General features: G+C 38.5%; 1 protein-coding gene across 4 annotated transcripts in view; it reads left to right on the top strand.

The window, feature by feature from the left end:
* The window catches only part of LOC134530369 (hexokinase type 2), a 165,035-nt gene that overhangs the window by 132,377 nt on the left and 12,469 nt on the right, over positions 1-20,189 (top strand). For 3 of the 4 annotated variants that reach the window (XM_063365133.1, XM_063365130.1, XM_063365132.1), the window contains one exon: positions 19,368-19,530. In XM_063365133.1, the coding sequence (XP_063221203.1) occupies positions 19,368-19,530 (163 nt within the window). Of the gene's footprint in view, positions 1-16,465; positions 16,687-19,367; positions 19,531-20,189 lie in introns of those variants that run through there. The other variant, XM_063365131.1, reaches the window with a different exon arrangement.

Below are 20,189 nucleotides of genomic sequence, written 5' to 3'. Positions count from 1 at the left end.
AGAAAAAAAAATGTCGAAAAAAATTAGTTTTGTACTTACGATATGACTCTTGTGTATACTAGTGGGATGGTTTATGACTGTCGTTTGGGAGTTTTAACGTGTCCTGTGTGAAACATATGTTAACTTCAAGGCTCAACAGAGATGGTTATATTTTATATAACTATGGGAAGCACCAATCAGAGCACAGTATAATATGTTTGTTGTTGGCGTTAAATAATGTTTCCTCGGGGAAAGCAGGTTATGATATATTACGAAAGAAGCATTAAATAAGGAATTACTACCATAATTTCAAGAAACGGAAAGATTATTAGAAGAAAAATGCACGTGTATTTTTTCTTCATAATTTCGGGAATCATTATTTTGATATGTTTCTGGTTATTTTTGGCTATTGTATGAGTCTATAAAAATATATTCAGATTAATTAATCCTTTTAACTGTACAGCCATTTTATATTGCTCGGAATAATGAATTAAAATAAAGTTAAATAATTTTTTTTTCTGTTTTGTTTACGAATTATAAGCTACGAGCTAAATTGCAAGTTTTACGTTCAGTAGTAGCCATATGTTTGATATTTCAAGTAGGTACATAACATAACCAATTTCACCATGAATAAAAATGATACATTGTAAAAATTATCAGTCGGCAACGATTCCTAGTCAAAATGCAGAAGATACCTACGAATTAAAAAATTTAGTTTCTATAACATGGCTGGATTCTCACCCGTTTTCATTGGCTAGAATTAACGACCACTAAGTCAATCATTAACTACAGATTCTCAGCATTACTTAACCGTGTGCTTAACTGCGTACAGGTTCAGTTTATAATTCTTAAGTTTTTCAATCGTAGACCCACCTTTAGATCTTGTCTGATCAAGCGAGGCAGCTTATTGGTTGAACACTGGGGTTGCATTCTGAAGGAATCGAATATCCCTGTCCAACTATTAAGATTTTGGTTTCAAAAGCTTTCCAAAAATCCCGGCAGACAGATTCTGGAATGACTCTTCACTTCAGGGATACTGCCGATTCATTTCCTGGTGTCCATGACTTTAGTTTTGGAATTTTGTCTATTCATTCTCTGCTGCCCTTGACTTGTGTTATACAGCGTGTCCTGGAACTTAACGTCAAGCTGAGATCAGTTTATAGGCCAATTAATTACGGTTATGAATCAAAAATCAACTTAAAAATGTTTTGTAGTTTTTGAGTTATAGGCTTTTTTTTTCTTCAAAATTTTTAAAATCCACACTTTGCATCAAATAATTAGATAGGCTACTGTGACTTTAAATTTTAGCTACGCAATTATGAATAACCCTTCTATTGGTATCAATTCAAAATATGTTTAAACATACTATACATTTAAAATAAGATTTTTTGCAAATCTTATGCGGGAAATTTTTAATCGCGTAAATTTGACTATTTATACTATCAAAAAACTTTACTATGCTAACTTGGCAAGTTATTTGATAAGATGGCTCATTTAAGTAAAACACTGGCTAAGTATGACTAGTCAAAATTTACCCGAGTAAAGGTTTTGTCGTAAATTTATTTTCTCCAAAGTATAGAATGTTTGAATTGTTTTCAATAGTGTGGTCATTTAGGATTGCGTAAAAAAAATTTGTGGCCACAGTATCTTTATCATTTGGTAAAGGGTGGGAATTTTAAAACTTTCGGGAAAAAATGGTTGTAACTTAAAAACCAAGACACATTTTTTATTTTTGACTTTTTTATTCAATATTTCCTGGGACATATTGTATACACCCGGCTCTAAGTTTAAAAAATTCAAAAAATATAACAAATAAAACGTTTGGGACCTTTGCAACTCCTCTTTGCGGGAAAACTACGATGCGCTCTTGGCATACATACTCAATAAGCATGATGATTCTGAAGTGGTTTGACAACGCCTTCCTCTGCAAGAAGGATTTGATTTGATTTGATTTTTTATTGCATTCAATAGACCATACATAATGGTATAGAATATGTCAAAAAAATACAAATAAACATAAATACAAACACATAAACAGGTACAAGAACAGTATTAAAAGCATTACAAAATTAATATAATATAACAGCTGCACTTCCATGAATAAGCACCTATTTAGATAATATTATAGTTATATATAAAAGAAAAGTAATACATAATTACAGTAAACAAAAATAAGTATAAATATCAACATTAGAACAGAATCTAACCTATATCACATAGTACAGTTCATCATAATCTAACCTATATCACATAGTACAGTTCATCATAATCATATATAAAACTCACAAAAAAAATGTTACGAAGCTACCTCCTGTTCATAATCATCTACATTATAAAAAGCCTTATGTGATAAATACAGGGCACAGTAAGAAGACCTAAAGATTTATAAATATCACGACAACTGTCCAAACGTTTCATGTGGAGTATAATTCTGATTAATTTTTTTTGTATAATAAAAACTGATTGTTGATGATGTCTATTACTCCCCCAATACATAATTCCATAGCTGATTAAAGAATAAACATAGCCAAAGTAGGCAGACCATAGGCATTATTTGGAGAAAGAATAATCCAAATCTGAATTCAGAATTTAAAATAATAATAATAATAATAAAGAATTTCCCAATCTCGAAGTTTCATACCCGACCGGCAATCGATCCAGACGACTTTCGCCGGCCAGGCAAAAGTTTGCCTTGTTCAGTCTTTGTCGCAGTAACGCTTTCACTGTCCTTGTGTTTCGTCGCATAGAGAGGAACAAAACAGCCTTGTAGGTCGTGGTTGTCAAGTGTCACCAAGTTCTCTACGTCGTGACATTCCTGGCGGGCTCGTTTCTGGGGCGGAAAACGGCTTAATGTATTATTCCAGCACGAACAACTTACGGTAGCCTTGAAATCAATTAGTCATTTCGGCTGCAAGACGTTAACCACGTTCCCTGCGCTCTAATTTCTTTGGTAAAGGGCATGGGCGTTTATCCCGAGGGGACCAGCCCCCCTCCTCCCCTGGAATAAAGTAGCCCCACACTGAGGGACGTGCTTGCACTTGCAAAAAAGCGTGACTGTGTGAAACTTGTTTGATGTCAAAAATATGTCTTGTGGAAAACTTTCGGTATATTTTAAAGTTTTCTGCTTATTGCATGCACGCGGTTCAAAATATGAGCAGTATACAATATACAAGCACTGTATCCAGAGATGACGTGTCGGTTAAAACCCACGTGCAAAACTATAAGGCCACGCCCTCTCCCCCTGGAAATTTCCGGGCCACCTTTGCGAATCCTACAGATTTGAGCCCTTGGTTAAGGGGTTTAGCTTAAATGCATACTGAGACAAACCAAAATATCAAGAGTACTTCTGCTACTTATGTGTATCCCATAACAGCTGGGGGGTTGGGGGGGGGGGGGGGCGTATACCTGGGCGCACATACAGTGAGCTGAGTTTCAGACCAGAAAAGTATTTAAGAATACGCTGAAGGTGGATGGATTGTTCTGTCTCGGTGTTTCCGTTTCAAACTGTATTTTTAGGAGAGTGAAAATGGCTAAAACGCGTGATATCAAAATAATATTTTAGGCTTAGAAACATCCGGTGCATATTCTTGAAAGCATTGCACTTTACGCTTCATTTCTCCACCGTCCAGTGTTACGGATACCGCTCTGATCTCGTAGATACTCCGTGCACGACTATATGGAAACGGAAGAACATTTTTATCGGGAATTTTGCCGCACTGACGCCACAGGTGTGTCGGTTGTGATTGTTGGTTCGGGAAAATATTTGATTCGCGTCGCGTCCGTCGCGCGATTGTGATTCCAGCATAACGCCGGCAGCCAAATCGCGGATATATTGACGTGGACCGTCGCGTCGCTCTCTGAGGGTCCCGCATACCCGCTCCGTTCATCGCTCAGTTTGCCCGGATCCTTATCGGAAGTATCATCCGAACTGAGCGTGTGCGGACACAGCTCAAGTTTTTCGCCCAGTTTCTCCAGTTTTTTCTTTCAGTTGTGTCAGCACTCTCGATAGACGAGAAAATTGTTAGATTTACTTTTTGACGTGCAACATCTTGTGAATGGAACGAAAGTGGCATGGCTCGGATATATGTAACTGCGGTGATGCCGTCTGTGGCGGATGGCGCGAACCAGAGTTCACAAAGCCAAAGGAAACTTTATGATATTAACTGTTAAGTGAATTTTAAAAGATGTGCATAGGCACAAAATTCCAGGTCCAATGCTGGTGATTAGTATTTCTTCACATATTTTTCGCTTTTATCGGAGCCGTTTCATTCTAAAGATTAAAATTTATGTCTGTAAATAGACTGATTTGATAGTCGACGTAGCTACTTCGGCAGCGAATTCTAGTTGCGGGTGCGGAAACTACGTGTGATTCGCGTCCAGAAATGTAGTTCAAAACACAGTTTAGGTGTGTGTGTGTATATATATAATCACGCTCGGCATTATTTTAAAGAATTATACGTTAAATTTTGTGCCAAAGTTTCATATTATAAGTGTATAGGCAACTGTTACCGAGGTTAGATGTTACACATCTCTGGCGAGTACTGAAAGTCTCGCTCACGTTATTTCTTTTGGCTCCAGTTCACAATTAGCACGTGGTTCAATTAGTTTAACTTTTTCCCACGAATGCATCATACGCGTCAGACTTTTACTTATTGTTATAGTAGGTATTCCGCGAATACTCGGGAAGGGATTTGTTATTTTTTAAAAAATGAAAAGAGGCCTCCTTGTTCTGCCGATGCGGCCACCGCGAACTCCCCCACACAACTATCGCGACTGAACGATCACCTGGGACTAGCCTTCAGTTGCTGCGAGAGGGGAGTGAAGTTGCGGGGGGTTTGGGCCGAATGGAGGGGGGTTCGTCGGACAGGAACTGCGCAGTCGGTCCATCGTTCAGGCACGGGAGTGGCGGTCCTGCACTCTGCGGGTCCCTGGACCACTTGCTTCTGCGGCACCTTGATGTTTCAGACACGGGCCCTATTGGGGGATTTGGCATAGTCTCACAGAGAATTGTGGGGTTAGGGGAGCTTTCCCCGGGAAAAATAAACAGCGTTTTTAAACCAACCTGAAACTTAAATTTCGACGAAGATTTTGCTTAAGAATTTTTGATATTCTTTTCTGAGAAATTGAAAGTTTAATAAGTACTAACGATCAAAATCGATGAAATCGGTGAAATTTTATTAAAAAAATAAAATCTTTGAAAGCTTTTATAGTAAGAAATCATGAAAACTGAATTGAAATATAAATGTATCGACCAGCATTTTGAGTTACATAGGAATAGCATTTTACTACTTCTTTTTTCCCATTGATGTCATTAATTTTTTTTCGCACGAAGCTATACTAAGAAGGAAAACAAAAAAAGAAAGAAAAAAAGAAAATGGTTGGAGCGGGGCCCTGGACTGTTGCCCGGCTTGCCCGCCCCTGAGACATGACGTCACACATGGGAAACTGACAGATGTTGAGCGTGTTACAGCCGCGACGTTTTACTGCTGATAGAACACGTTCTCTTTCTCGTCGCGTGTTTCCTTTCGGGCGCACGCGCTGCGCTGGACGAGAACAGCCGCCGCCGTGCCGCTTCGAAACAGCCATTTTGAGTGGCTGGTTGTTGTGTGTGTGTGTGTGTGGGGGGGGGGGGGGGGGGAGAGAGAGAGAGAGAGAGAGAGAGAGGAGGAGAAACTACGCAGTTGATAGCGGAAGAACCAATAATGTAGAGCAACATATTTGCCCGTTTTTCGGAGCGGAACCTCTTCACAGCGGGTGAACTATGTCGAGGTGATGACGTCATTAACGTTTAACCTAAGTGTAACGTAATATTTGCACACTCGCTTACGTGCACACTTGTACACACGCAGATGCGTACTTGCAAACATTCTTATTCTAACTAATTTATCAGTGAAGTTTCACTTTAAACGCGCATGGTGGACACTCTCATGTGTGTGTGTATGTTTTTTTTTTTTAAGTTTTATTGTTCACGTGGATTAAATGAGTATTTTGTATTTTAGCGTTCAAGCGGATTACGGAAGTGCGACGTTTGACTTCTAACGCACGTGGCGGCGACGCGAAATTTTTTGATTAAATATCTTCAGATCTGTTTATATATAGTTATAATATATAATATATGTACTGAAATCTTTATCTGTGTAGGATCCACCGTCAAAACATAGTTTATCCTTGTTTACTGCAGTGATAATACTGCCGCATCTTGTGTATAGAATAGAGGATTGTGTTTGAGCTATGGACTATGGACTCTACAACGAGTTTTCCCCGACCGCTGAGTTTTTCCTCTTGGTTGGGGATTCCCCTTTGATAACTACACGAGACAGAAGCTGCTGCGAGTTGCTCATGTAACCAGCTGGAAGTCTTGCGAAATGTTTGTTGAAGGGGGGAGGGATATTGGAATGTCTTCCTTCCTCGCTCCCTCCTATCAGAATTCTGTAATATAGTTAACTATTCCTTGTTTTTGTAATTTCACTTTAAATACGTTTTGTGTGTTGTATAACACACGTGAAACAGCACTTTTGAGGCTCCCTAGTTAAATGAACTTGGTCTGAATGTCTTAACCATTAATTGTTGACAAAACTGTACGTCCAACTAGACGCGACGAGAGTTTTCCACGATGGTACTATCTGTCTCCAGAGGAAGTCAGCGAGATAGTAACAATATCAGAGTCTATTACGATAGCAACCTTTCCAGCCCGTAGTTTTCAGGCTCACGGCGTGTCGTGCGCGGTAAGTTGCTTCTCGGAGCTATTCGCGTTGCTTCGGTTTCAGGGATTTAGACTTCTTGCTTCGCGAGTGATTATGCTCGTGATGCCTATGTTTTCGCACTTGAAATTTTTAAAATGAGAAAATAATCAGTTTCGTAAGTAAGCTTTATATCTTTTCTGCTTTTTTTTTTAGTTTATTTACTACGACGATGAAATAAAAAACCCTTTTAATAATAATAAACATGTATATGTATTGCAGGGAAATTAGTAGTTGTATTAATTTATGAATAGCAACGCGTTTTCGTAAAAGAAAAAAAAACAATAAAACATTTCTGTTGAAAGTTTGCGATGTAAATGTAAACATAATAATTGAATATCATCTTACCAATAACAAATAAGTACGTAATTAGCGACATACACAAGTAATTATTTACGAATATTGGCGTATCTCTTTGCCAGCAAATGTACATTTTTCACAGGTTTTCGTTCTCTTCCCCCATATCCGTTTAAAGCTCATGGAAGTAATTCGTTGACGTGCCATGTCATAGTTGCGATGTGACCTTGGAGAGATGCAGGAGTGCGAAAGAAGGTGAACCACGTTCTTTTTCCGTCGCTTTTCGTGGAAGCTGTGTGTGGGCGTTCTGTTCTCTTTTTCTCTATATTTTTGTTTCTACATCTCCATCATACCTCTATCGCTCTATAGCTATCTCTGCATATGTAGCCTATATCTATCCTTAAGTGTCAATAACTATATACCTATATCTCTTTTTTATCTATACATCTCTAACTTTATATCCATAATTCAGTTAATAACACAATTCTGGGTTTATCAGTTGTACAGTTTAAAATTAAGAAACAGAATTCCTGCTAACATTTTTCGAAAAATTCTCAATTCAGGAGATATTTCACATGTCGTGTTTTCTCTACCTGTTTAAAATCGCTGATAATTAATTAAGATAATGCTACAACAAAGCGGATTGCATAATATTTAAGAGAGCCAGACAATATTGTTTTCAACCCTCAGAGTTACTTAAAAAGTTGGCCACAATCAGTTCTAAAATTTTGTATTTACTATATTTTAAAAGAAATACCTACAACTTATATAATTTTACAACAATTGTTTTTAAAAAAATTCCAGTAAATGTATAAATTATTTCAAAATGTCGGTTTTTTTTAAAATTAGCAAATGTTTGAACTGATATTGGCCAACGTTTTAAGTTACTGAAGATATAAAACAAGATTGTCCGACGGTGACTGTAACGTTCTTTCGAATGTTCAAATCTGATTTTTTGTAACCTCAATTTTAGCGTTTCTGTACAGTAAAGTGGTGAATAGTTGGAAAAAAAGGAAACAGTATTTTACGAAAAAATTTTTGTAATGACGAACTGTGCAATTTATATTTCCAGAGTTTGGCTATTAAGAACTGAGATGTGTATATATGTACAGTGGCGTAGCCAGGATTTGTGTAGGGGGGGGGGGGGGGGTCCGGGGGGTCCTCCCCCGGGAAAATTAGGATTTTAAAGGTGTAAAATAGTGCTATTTTAGCAGTTTTCGGTACTTAAATTTAAAAATTGTAATGGTAAATATTTTATTAATTTTTAATATGAGATTTGTTTGAGTGATTAATAAGAAATTAATTAATGATTTGGTGCTAAGGGGGGGGGGGGGGGGTTGGAACCCCTAAACCCTCTCCCCCTGGCTGCGCCACTGTATATGTATATATCTATGTGTGTGTCTCTCTACGTACATTCTATCTCTCTTATCTCTCACTGAGGTCACAGAGAGAGTGCGGGAGGAGATGCGTATGCCAGCGTGGCTTGTTGGCAGTCACGCGCTAGAAGGCTGAGCGCGGGTCCGGTCAATGTTGCATCATGCACTCCGTTCGTCGGGGCAGCGCCGTGAAGCGCTACAACGCTACAACCACTCTTAGGCCCGTTCTACAATGGCACGCTAAAGTAGGCGGATTACGTAAACGGAGACGGATCTCACGGAACAGAGATTATTCAATGGCACGCAGACGGGGAAAGACACGCACGGATTAGCCCGGTGATGCTGGGCTCTTCCGTCTACGTTGCTCCGTGCGACCAATAGAGGCCGAGTACCTACTTTTGGCCGCGGTGGTAGCCATGTTTGTTTATGCCCTAAATACGTTAAAAATTGTTTCAAGATCATGAATATCTGGTGTTAAATTATTACTTTTTGGTTTAATTTTATATGTAAATTTTGCTCGTAATATGACCGCGAAGAATACAATATATATATTTTTAATTAAATTAATATTTCTTAACCTTAAATTGAAATTATAGGTGGTTACCATTTGTTCATTTCCATGCATTGTGGGTATATCTCCCTCCCCCCCCCCCCCCCCCCCAAAAAAAAACATCTTAAAAATGTATCATTTCGACCAACAAAAGAAAATAATTTGAAAGCAAACAGCGGGCAAAGTGGTTCATCTCTCTCTCCCCCCCCCCCCCTCCCCGTAATCCAAACAAAAAGGAAAATGAAATTCTCCGTACGGTCCTGTTAAAACGTATGTGCATATTAAGTGGAGGAACACATATAGACACATTTACGCGTGTGATCAGCAGGGGTCTCTCGTAAAATGCTTGCGCTCGGTTTATGCTATCGGAAGGGGTTTTGTGAAGGTTTTGTGAAGGTTTTGTGAAGGTTTTGTGAAGGTTTTGTGAAGGTTTTGTGAAGGTTTTGTGAACACTATGCACCAGAGTTCATTGCACCGTACTCAGTGCAGTAATATACATACTCTTAATACCTTATTGATGTAACTTTAAAGAAGATGGCCAGATTTTCAATAACACTCTAATCCTAATCTATAGTAGGTAGTATTGAATAGCATCAAGTGATAATCTGATTTTTTTTGACGTGAAAACGATGAACGCCGGCTGCACGCACTAAAAAGTGTCCCGTAACGCACATTGTCCCGTTACGATGTGTCCCGTTACGCTCATCGTACGCTTGCGCCGCATCTATCTCTCTTCCACTCGATTGGAACAACCATCGATTTGACTTTTTCGAGGCACATTAAACTTGAAACACTCCCATTCGTTTCCTACTTTTCCTATCATCATCCTATCCTTAACAGAATAACACAGATTGGAAGAAGTTAAATAGCAAACATGTATATAAAAGTTATAGTTAAAATAATCTCTTCGTTAAAGTAATAAACATATTTGAATTAATGAGTGCAAATAAAAGTAAATTTATCAATTAAATTGTAGATTTCATGGCCACGTCAGCATGACTGCGTTGTAACAGCTCTAGCAGCTCGTGCACTGTTACAAATTACAGTAAATTTACGGATTTTTCAACTCAGAATTTAACTCAAATAAACGAAGAGTTCTTCATAATTTCAAATAAAAGAATCTTCGTAGAAACTGCGCCGTATTTTGACTTCCAAGTTGTATGTTTCGTTCTTAACAAAGGTAAACACGCAAGTGGACCAAAAAAAAGTAGTGTTCTTGTTGTAGACTTGAAACCAATTTTTAAATGTTTTCCAATACACCAAGAATATATTTTTGGATTCAAGTTTAAAGTAACAGTAGGCCTACTCAAATGTCTGGAAATACATCGATATTAACTAAGTTAAATACTTAAATTTCGACCTTCCACTCTTCTACTGATTATTTTAAAGTCTAGCATAGCTCGGTTGGTAATGCTGAACATTTTCTATGTGAAATATCCCGTAGGCCTGATTTATTAACTACGCAAGGACGCAAGATGCAAAATGTTCAAACTTCCAACTTTCTTGCCTTTTTGGCTTGCGTTTCCGACGGCAGCATTTGAAGATAAGTGTTTGGAATCTTGTAAAGACGCAGGCATTAGGTGCATAGACGCCACGATGTTTTTTTTTTTTTTCCCTTTTCTGTTTATATAACTTTCATCAAGTTTCAGTTTTTGTTTCATTATAAATATGAATTATCAAAATAAGCCCGGGGTATAAATTTGATTTCTCTGTTTTACAATTTTAAGTTGTAGGTTTAGTAATCTCTTGCGACTTGCGTGCTTTGTAAAAGACTGCTATTTTCGTAAGTTGGTTTCGTGTTGCGTTGGTTGCGCAGCTGCCTTCCTTGCGTAGTTCATAAACCCGGCCTTGTAGCTGGAGTGGGGACTAATGCAAGGCAAGACAACCTGAGGCTAGTCCTTATCTCCGTCAGGTAAGAGGAAGTCGTTGGTTGGACGCCCGGGCTCCATCAAGATAAATTTTATTTCCAGACTGACTTTGGCGCCATGACCAGCCATCGCGTCCCGGCTGCCTACGTTATCTGATTAGGGTTTAATGTTTGTCGCCGGACTTTTATGCTGTCTGCGATAGGCCTGTTGTGGGTTCAACGTTGTACTTAACGATGCAGAAATATGCAGCCTGCCTTCAACACTCACAGGTCCAGTGTAGTTCATGTTGGCACATAGTCTCAGGCCGATGTTACCTTCACTACGAAGGATTTTCCTGTAACCAAACCCTATTATAGCTTTATTGCATTTGTTATTGGATTAGAAATTCTCTGGCTAGATATTTTCTAAAAAAAGTTATTTTCGAGCTGTAAAAGGTCTCGCAAGTGATCATAATTATTACCAGTTTAGTGACTTTTTAACGCTTTTATAATTCGATAATATTTAGTAAATATCTGTTGACAGGAGAGTGCGCAGAATTCCTATGGAAAAAGGGGGGGGGGGGGGGGGGATAGAACCGCTTTGCTTGGTGTTCTCTTTCAAATTCTTTTTGTTTTTGGAAATTATACATATATTTTTTTAGAATTTCTTATGATTGCGGGGGGAGGGTATATATAATCCCCCAATAACCCCTCCTCCCTTGCGCACGTCACTTTCTGTTATAAGCTTGAAGGGGCATTTCTGGATGGATTCACGGGAGAAGCCCCCAGACACTAGCACCAGCAAGGAAATGGCGTGCGCGACGGAGCAGGTACATATAACTTTTTTGCGGACATGATAACTGTTGCAATTTTTCACAAATCACTTCCAAACTGATACATAAAATCTATTGTCGAAAATCTGGGCCGAGTTCCAATATCCGACCAATGGGGTAGAAATGAGGAAGGTTTTGTGAAAAACAGAAAAATCGCTGTAACTGCCATAATTGGAAAATATGACATCCGTTTGAACGTAATATAACTCGTAGGAGTAAAACTTATTAAAAATATGCAAACGAAGACATCCTAAACAGGACAGTAAGTGTAGGCTACGTGTAAACATTTTCATATTTCTTTGTTGAAAGATACTTTAATTGGGTCGCATGTGTCCCGCGGGCCGCCAATCGGCCATCACTGGAAGGCGAGTTGCGTGGTGACGCGAAGACAATCTTGTTCGTGTTAGCTGGCGGCTGAGATACAGCACAAGAGCGTGTATCTTCCAGCGATATGGTGTTCCCGTCGCACGGAGCGATAGCATGCGTGCGGCTCTCTCTTGTTTCCGTGCAGCGACTTCACACAGCCGCAGTCGCTGCGCTGTTTGTGCCTGGGTGTATTAGTTCATTGAGCTTGGGTTTGTTCTGAAGCTGGACCAACTACTCTACAGCCGTACTGTATTTGCTTGAAACAGGGGCGGATCCATATAGCTTCTTTGGCAGGGAGGGGGAAGGAAACACTGTTATGTCACAATGTGAATCGATACTTATTATATTTATTTAACTTTTAAAGTAGCCCTAATATCTCTTACTGTCATTTACGTAATGTAATATTATTTTTAACTTTCTTGAATAAGATTTAATGCTCTTTAGATAATTATTTTTGTAAATTTATAAATTAAAAAAAGTAACACATTAAATGGGGATTTTCCCCTTTCCTCCCCTCTCAAAATCGCTTTACTCCACCTTTGAGTTGAACGAAGTCTCTATAGATAGCACTTATTGTTTACTAAAACAAACCGTAGCTGTGTAAAGAAAGGTAAGTGCTAGAAGTTCGTTTGATAGCTTGAAAATAATTTGATAGGAATAATGGTTAAAAATGCCGCCACGAAGTAAGTATTGTTAAACAAAGATGTGGAAACATATCAGCAAGGAATTAGCGTTGAATTAGCGTTTAGCTTCATTATTACAAAAAAGGTTTTACCGTGCACTTTGGAAATAGGGTAGGGGGTTTGTTCTCATTTAGACTTATTTCAAGTATTTACATGATAAAAAATTGCACACACCAACTCATTAACTTCTTACCTCATTGGTTTGTCTGTGGTACTACTAGTGGTGGTTGTAGAGGGATAGGTTTCCCCTCAGAAGTTCTGAAACAATATTCGAAAATACGGAAAAAGGCAACATGTTATTTTTAGTGATACAATGTTAGCTGTTACAAATGCAGTGATGAATGTTTGAAAATTACAATTTTTAAGTCCAAAGCCCTTGTAAGTTTTTTTTTAAAAAAAATTGCACTCTTTATTTTTTTCAATCCCCTCCCAAAATAAAGTTCTTTAACAACGCAAGAAAACAGTAGAAAATATAATTTTATCCCGGACCTCCGCCAAAATTTCATTTTTATCGCAAAAAAAATGTTTATTGTCAATTTGATTTGTAAAAGTTATTTTCTATCACTGTGTGACAGTTAAAACAAGTGTAAATCTGATGTATATAATAAAAAAGAACATGGTGGGCTTATATTGACATAAAGTCTTCGTCTTTAAAAGTTTTCGGAAAAACTGACCTTCAAATATGGCCGTCGAAGAAGTAAGCCCAAACGCAAGAAATTTGGAAGTTGAACAATACTTGCGTTGCGCTATTGTGCTGGCGTGGTTCATTAATCGGTATTTTAAAATGTGATTTCTGAACATTTTGCATGTTGCGTTTCTTGCACTCTTGTGCAGAAACGTTTGCACAGTTTTTATTTGCTGAATATTCTTTTAAGCGCTTTAATTCTTAGAGTGCACAACCAGGGGCGCAACAACAGGGGGGCAAGGGTATTTTGCCCCCCCCCCCCCCCCCCTCTGAAACCTTAAAGTGGGGGCAAACGGGGGCAAAGAAAGTGCTGTGTAATCAATTTTTAGATAATAAAACTGCTTAAATAGCACCATTTTCCACCTTGAAATACAAATTTTCCCGGGGGAGGACCCCCGGACCCCCCGCTTCAATAGGGGGGATCGATGATTCTCTATAAAAAGGTATATTGCCCCCCCTCCCCTTTGGAAATTTAGTTGCTGCGCTCCTGTGCACAACGGTCTCTCAAGCATGCATTAAGTAAATGTAGCAGAAATCACCGAGTAGAAACTGGCAGCCGCTCCGGTTCAAGCGCAGTGTCCGCGTGTGTGTGCACCTATATATATAGGTATATATACATATATATAGGTATATATACATATATATAGGTATATATACATATATATAGGTATATATACATATATAGGTATATATATGTATATATAGGTATATATATGTATATATAGGTATATATAGGTATATATAGGTATATATATATGTATATATAGGTATATATACCTATATATAGGTATATATAAGTACCTATATATACACACACACACACACACATATATATATATTTTCATTTTGTTGCAAGTTCAGACACTAAAAAGTCTACAATTGTAACCATGTTAAACATAAAAATAAAGTTACCTGGAGCAGGACATACACCCTTAGAGTATCTTGAAAACAGAGTGTATTACTATCACTCTTTTGTCACGCCGCTAACGGGCCAGGTACGCGTGCTGCTAAAAGGGGACAAGGTACAGTTAGCGGGCGTGTCTCCGCTTTACCAGGGCTGATAACCTTGGTAAAGCTCTCGCCGCTTGAAGTGCGCGCCGTAACTCGTCGATAACGTATCGGTATCCATATCTCCCGTCTAGCTGCCAGCCTCGCTGCTGGCGAGAGTTGTAGTTACAGTGTTGCCAGACGTACCCTTATTCGGGTACACATACGTAAATTACTATGTGCCCAGTACCCAAGAAGATCGAATAAGTACGCAAATGTACCCGAATTTAGGAAGAATAATAAAAAGAATTTATACTAAAGAAATATTGAAAAATATTTTCTTGGAATGGAAAACGAATTAAAGTGAAAACAGCCTTTGCCCTGGCCGCAACGTAGTGACATTAAGCATCCCTGCCTTTTTGAAAACGCCTCGACTAGGCTATGTTCCTAAGTCTCTCTTTTGAGAACCTCAGGATCCGGTTGCAGATACAATCAAGTAAACAGTAGTGCAGCGGCATCTGGATCAGGGATATCTCTCATGCAAGTATTGCATTTAAACTAAGATATTTTCTGTTGTCGCGCAATTTTGAGATTTAACAGATCATTGCATTTGATATTTGCATTTAAGTAGACAGCAATTTTTGTCTTCATATTTTAATTAATTATCAGTGATGTACCCGAATGACACCCGAACTGAGAACTTCTTGTGCCCGAAAGTACCCGAATGTAAAGGTGAGTGTTCCCAGATTGTGTGTTTTGTTGAAAGCTTCTAGCGGGAGCCTGTACGAAACTTTCCATCGTGGCATACGGGCTTCATTATAGCCGGATGGAGTGGTGGAAGCAACAACCTCCCCTCCCCTTTCTAGAAGTTGTAAATAAAAAGTGATCTCGATGAAGGCAGTATGTTATTTGGAGAAATGCAAAGTGAGCTGTTACAAAAACCTGGAACTACAAACCACACAGGAAGTGATGCGTATTGAGAATGATAACTTTATGGTCCAAACCCCTTATTGCGACCCCCGTATAAAAATACAACGGAGGGAGGTATCATGAGTGCCATAAATCTGACTGTCACCATTGTCAGTGTTTCATGTCGTTATTTAGGTGCTATATAATTATTTGGTCGGCTTTGGCCACACCCTCTGTCCGACAGCTCAGCCACGTTTAGTGCAGAAATCGACGGAAGCATGCAATTTTCTTGACAGCCAGGACATCTGGGACCATGACACTGGACCACTCGCAGTTTGTAATCCAGGGAATTATGGAGAAGCCGGTGTATCTTGTCACTACGCTAGTGTTTATTTGTTCCCAATCGTGCGTGCTAACACTTTCACTTGCCAAATTTAAGAAAACTACCGTGATTATAGCTTGACTTCTACATTAGAAAAGTGAATGGGGAGGGCCATAACCAATAGTGATCAGAATAAATGTTTTAATAGCAGTTTATGAAGTAATAAGATGTAAATGTTACGTCTGCAGTGCAAAAAAAAAAACTTTGCTAAATATAGTTCCGTCAATGGCTTGCATGACCAGAAGCGACTACGCGTAATGAATGGTCTTGAGCAGGTTGGTAGTAAACAAATCGTAAGCTGTAGTAAACATCAAACGTATAGCTGTTGATTGCGACGTAGCACACACGGGGGAAGTGGTGTTTGTTTACATTTTATGTTTACCTTTCTGCTTGTGGTACGTCACAAGACGTTTACGCATGGCGCAAATTACTTCTTGGGTCAGGAATGCCAGCCAGACTTAAACTATGTCATCATTTTTTTTGTTAACAATTCTAGCCTTAAAAATTTTATGCGACGGTGAAAGACCTCTGCAACGTTGTGTTTATAATGTTTCTTTACCATGATGTCGATGGTTTCGTCAACCGACACACGAGCAGAAAATCACGTAGACTCGAGCCTAACCGGGAACTCACCGGCCACCTCCCACTTCCTTCGTGGACACGTCTGGGTTCGTGCCAAGAGGTAGAGGGGAACGAGGAAAACGTTTTTCTCGGAAATGCCGCTCCCCCGACTATGGAGCAGTGACGTAGGGCGGGGAGGGAGGACCGCCAACCAATAGCAGCTCGTCCCTGCGGAGGCTCGGCGCTATCTGGCGCTCCACCCCTCCACTTGCCTCTGTCTATATTTCGCGCCTTTCCTTTCCCCCTGGGTTCGTGCTGTCCTCATTCACCGCGAACTTGAACAGCGACGGCAGTTTAACTCGAGAAACGTTGGCGTGTGGTCGGCGAAGTGTACTTACTGTTCCCGGACGACGACTCAGTTCTTTTTAGCACCGGCTGTTCCGATTTGGCATGGGAATGAGGAACCTTATCATTGATAACTGTACCAATAAGGTATGTATAGTGTTTGCTGTTTCTTTAGAGTGCCAGCTTGTCTGGTATTGATCTGCGACAGCACTTCTCGCGGCTTCTGAGACGAGATGTCGGCGTCACGTCGTATCGTGCCACTTCAGCGACGTTTCGCCGACAGGTCGTTGCAAATGCTGTATACCAACTTTTAAATGTCGAAGCTTTAACACTGAAATATGGCAATTGTTATCATATATATTATTCCAACTTTGTCATTTCGGTTAAATCTTGTTAACTTATAATTATTCCAACTTGGTCATTTCGGTTAAATCTTCATTCACCTGAGCATTTATCTGAGCGCTTTGTGCCTGTAGCAAATTGTCTGTGGTTTTCTGTTTGAATTTTTATATTTTATGTTAACACAGTTTTAATATACCTATTAAGTATATATAAGATATATAAAGTCAGGAAAATACAAATTAAAAGATTTTTCAAGTAGTGGAATTTTTTTAATCTGAAATGTTAATTCGCCATAAAGTTATCATTTCTGCTCATTGTTATATAAAACTGCGGAGAGATTATACCTCCGCGCGTACAGTTTACATGTTTGCTACTCTAGACGTCTGTGCGATCTCTGTCTCTCCGTGTGTCAACTTTTCACCGCACAGGTATTGGTGTTATTCAAGGTCAAGTCTTGTTTGATAAAAAAAAAAGTCTAGTTTTGCGTCACAGTGACGCAAATCGCGACTCGAGACTACTTACGCAACCTCAGGGTTTTAAGTTTATAGGTACAGCAGCCGGTGTTAACGCCATATAAACGGAGCTTTTCGGCGCATTATGTTTAAAAATCCATATCTACGGACAAATTGGAAATATTTTAAATTTTCCGTGTTACAAAATACGCATAAAAATATTGTCACGATAGTATCTGTAACGACGAAGCCGTAATTTATTGTTTGGATGAAACGAGGTTATGTAAAGAAACTGCATTAAAATATTGTTTGATAGTAAATACCATAATGTTGGCTAGAAAGGGTAGCAGAATTCTGAAGTTGAGGTTAGGGAAGGAGTCCAACGACAACAGATGTTGTGAAGACACAAGATGATCAAAAGTGAAATAAAAAATAATAATTCAAAGAGAAGCTTGAGAGTTAGTTGGAAACTTGTTTAGTTAGAATTCTACCAGGCATGGGTAAGTTGTTTAAAGGGATATACTGTAACATGGACTCTAAATGAACTCTTTTACAAGAGCGATATGGCTTTGGCAAGATGGGTAGTTAATGAAAGGAAACAAAGAGAGATGGTGCCAGAAAATATTGGGATTGGTGAGATTATATTTCAAATAGAAAGGGTTGTCTTGGATTTGGGGAGGGGCTGGCAGCTTGACGGTGAACGAGGGATGGAATAAGAGCAGCAGCCAGCAATGTCAAGTTAGGTGACAAGAGACTGTCAAAAGAGAAGAGCTAAGAGCTATCAGCTATCTTAACTAAATATACTGCTAGTGACAGGCACAAGCAGGTATGGGGTATACAGTTACTAGTGTGCTTGTGAATGTCTGTTTGTGTTAGAGTGGCAAGAGCAAGGGATTTTTTTAATGGACTTAGGCATACGTCTGCTTTAGCAGTTGGCACTACTGTTATGTTGGAGGGCTGCAAGTTATGTAGAGGAGGCTGGTGTACATATATAAATATGTATCACTAGTGATGTTGATTGAGGTGACAAGGGGATTAACTACATATACTTATGTTAGCTTTGGTGTTTTTAAGAAAGTAATATGCGAGAGAACCCTTTTCAAATTTTGAATGTCATGTGAATCCCACATCACACACACAGGCATATTGAGCCCTGCTTTGGGACACTACCATGATTAAATAGTATTTTACATCCTGAGTGTACAAATATTTATTAATATGAATTAGAATAAACCATTATTATTTAAAACACATTTAAAAAAAAATTATTTACCATACCCATACTTATATATACATATATATAAATTGTAGGTGTGTGTGTATGTATGCATGTATGTACATACATACACACAGACTGTAATTGCAATTTATTTGTTAAGTAATTGTCAGGATTTAATTATTTATCTATACAGTGGTTATAGCAGATAAATTGCAACATAAATTTTTTTTTATAAAAATTATACTTTTCTTGTAAGTTAATATGTAATAAATGATTAGAGATTGAGGACGATGTGAAAAAATTTGAAATTATGATTTCCAAAAACATTTTGGTTTTGTTGAATTTTTAAGTTTACAAGTCAACATTAGAAATTAATTTATTTCATCCCATAAATTTTCTTGGAAATCAGTATTTCACATTTTTTCAATAGGTGCTTGGGTACCTTTTTACAATAACACATTGGCAGCCATTCATATTATTTGTAGCATAGGTATCAGGCTTAAATATAACCTAAAAAATTAAGTAGATACATATTGAATATATTTTTTTATGTATAATTGTTACAGTAGTTCAAAATAAATTTTCGTTTATTACTTTGGTGTTGAGATTGCAGTAATTAAGAAAAGTTTTTATTTTAATTTTACTTACATTTCTAGTAAAAGGCTTGGCTTATATATTAAAATTCATACTTGCCTCAGTATTTATATCTATGTTCCGAGTGCTTTCCTAATGAATTTAAATGTGTATTGATAAAAAATCGCAAACGACAATAATTTTTAGTTTGACCTAGCAGTTGTGTGTGTGTGTGTGTGCAGATCCGTGAAGAATGCCAGGAGCTGATAATGTCGGACACTCAGGTCCACGAGATCATGAGCAGACTGCTGAAGGACATCAAGAAGGGGCTGGCCCGAGACACACACGCAGACGCCACCGTCAAGTGCTTCTGCACCTACGTGCAGGACCTGCCGAATGGCAAGGGTGAGCGCAGCCATGGGCCCTAGTTCTCGAGCGTTGGCCGTTGCAGTTCCACACGCTTACTGACAAATGCATGTTTCATAAATGCTTACAAGTTAAAAAAATGCCATGACAGTTATGTCAATTTGTTTGGTAATTTTTACATGTACATACTCGAGGTATCTACAGGTCATGAAAGTCACGAAAAGGCAATGAGTCTCGAGGAATCATCTGGAAAGTCACGAAAATTACCGTAATAAATGGTACCTGTGCTGGAAGTTATGTAACTATTAATTTCCAGCAGATTTGTAAGTTTTTTTTAGCCTACTTATTTACGTACCGAGGGCTGTTTTCACAAATACGTGACTATCTTAACCTAAAATTTAACATCTCCTGCCATGATATAAGTAATATTGAAAAACAAAAACAAAGCCTAGATTTAATTTACATTGCACTTCTGGAACACTTGCCGGCTGGGTACATACATGAATGCTTTTCTGTAAACTGTACTTCTGTGTGCTGGAACTCGTTGAGTTGTTTTTGTGCCTGGTGTGATGACCGTGAGGTGGTGTCATTCATTCATGCCAGACTTCATTTCATAGTTTCTTATTAACCATAATAATTTGGAGATCATCCACTAAATCGGCATGTTCTTGATTAGATCTGTTTTTTTATTATGGTTT

The sequence above is a fragment of the Bacillus rossius genome, chromosome 3 (genome assembly GCF_032445375.1).
Source record: "Bacillus rossius redtenbacheri isolate Brsri chromosome 3, Brsri_v3, whole genome shotgun sequence".
NCBI lineage: Eukaryota > Metazoa > Arthropoda > Insecta > Phasmatodea > Bacillidae > Bacillus > Bacillus rossius.
This window is presented reverse-complemented; position numbering and strand designations above follow the sequence as displayed.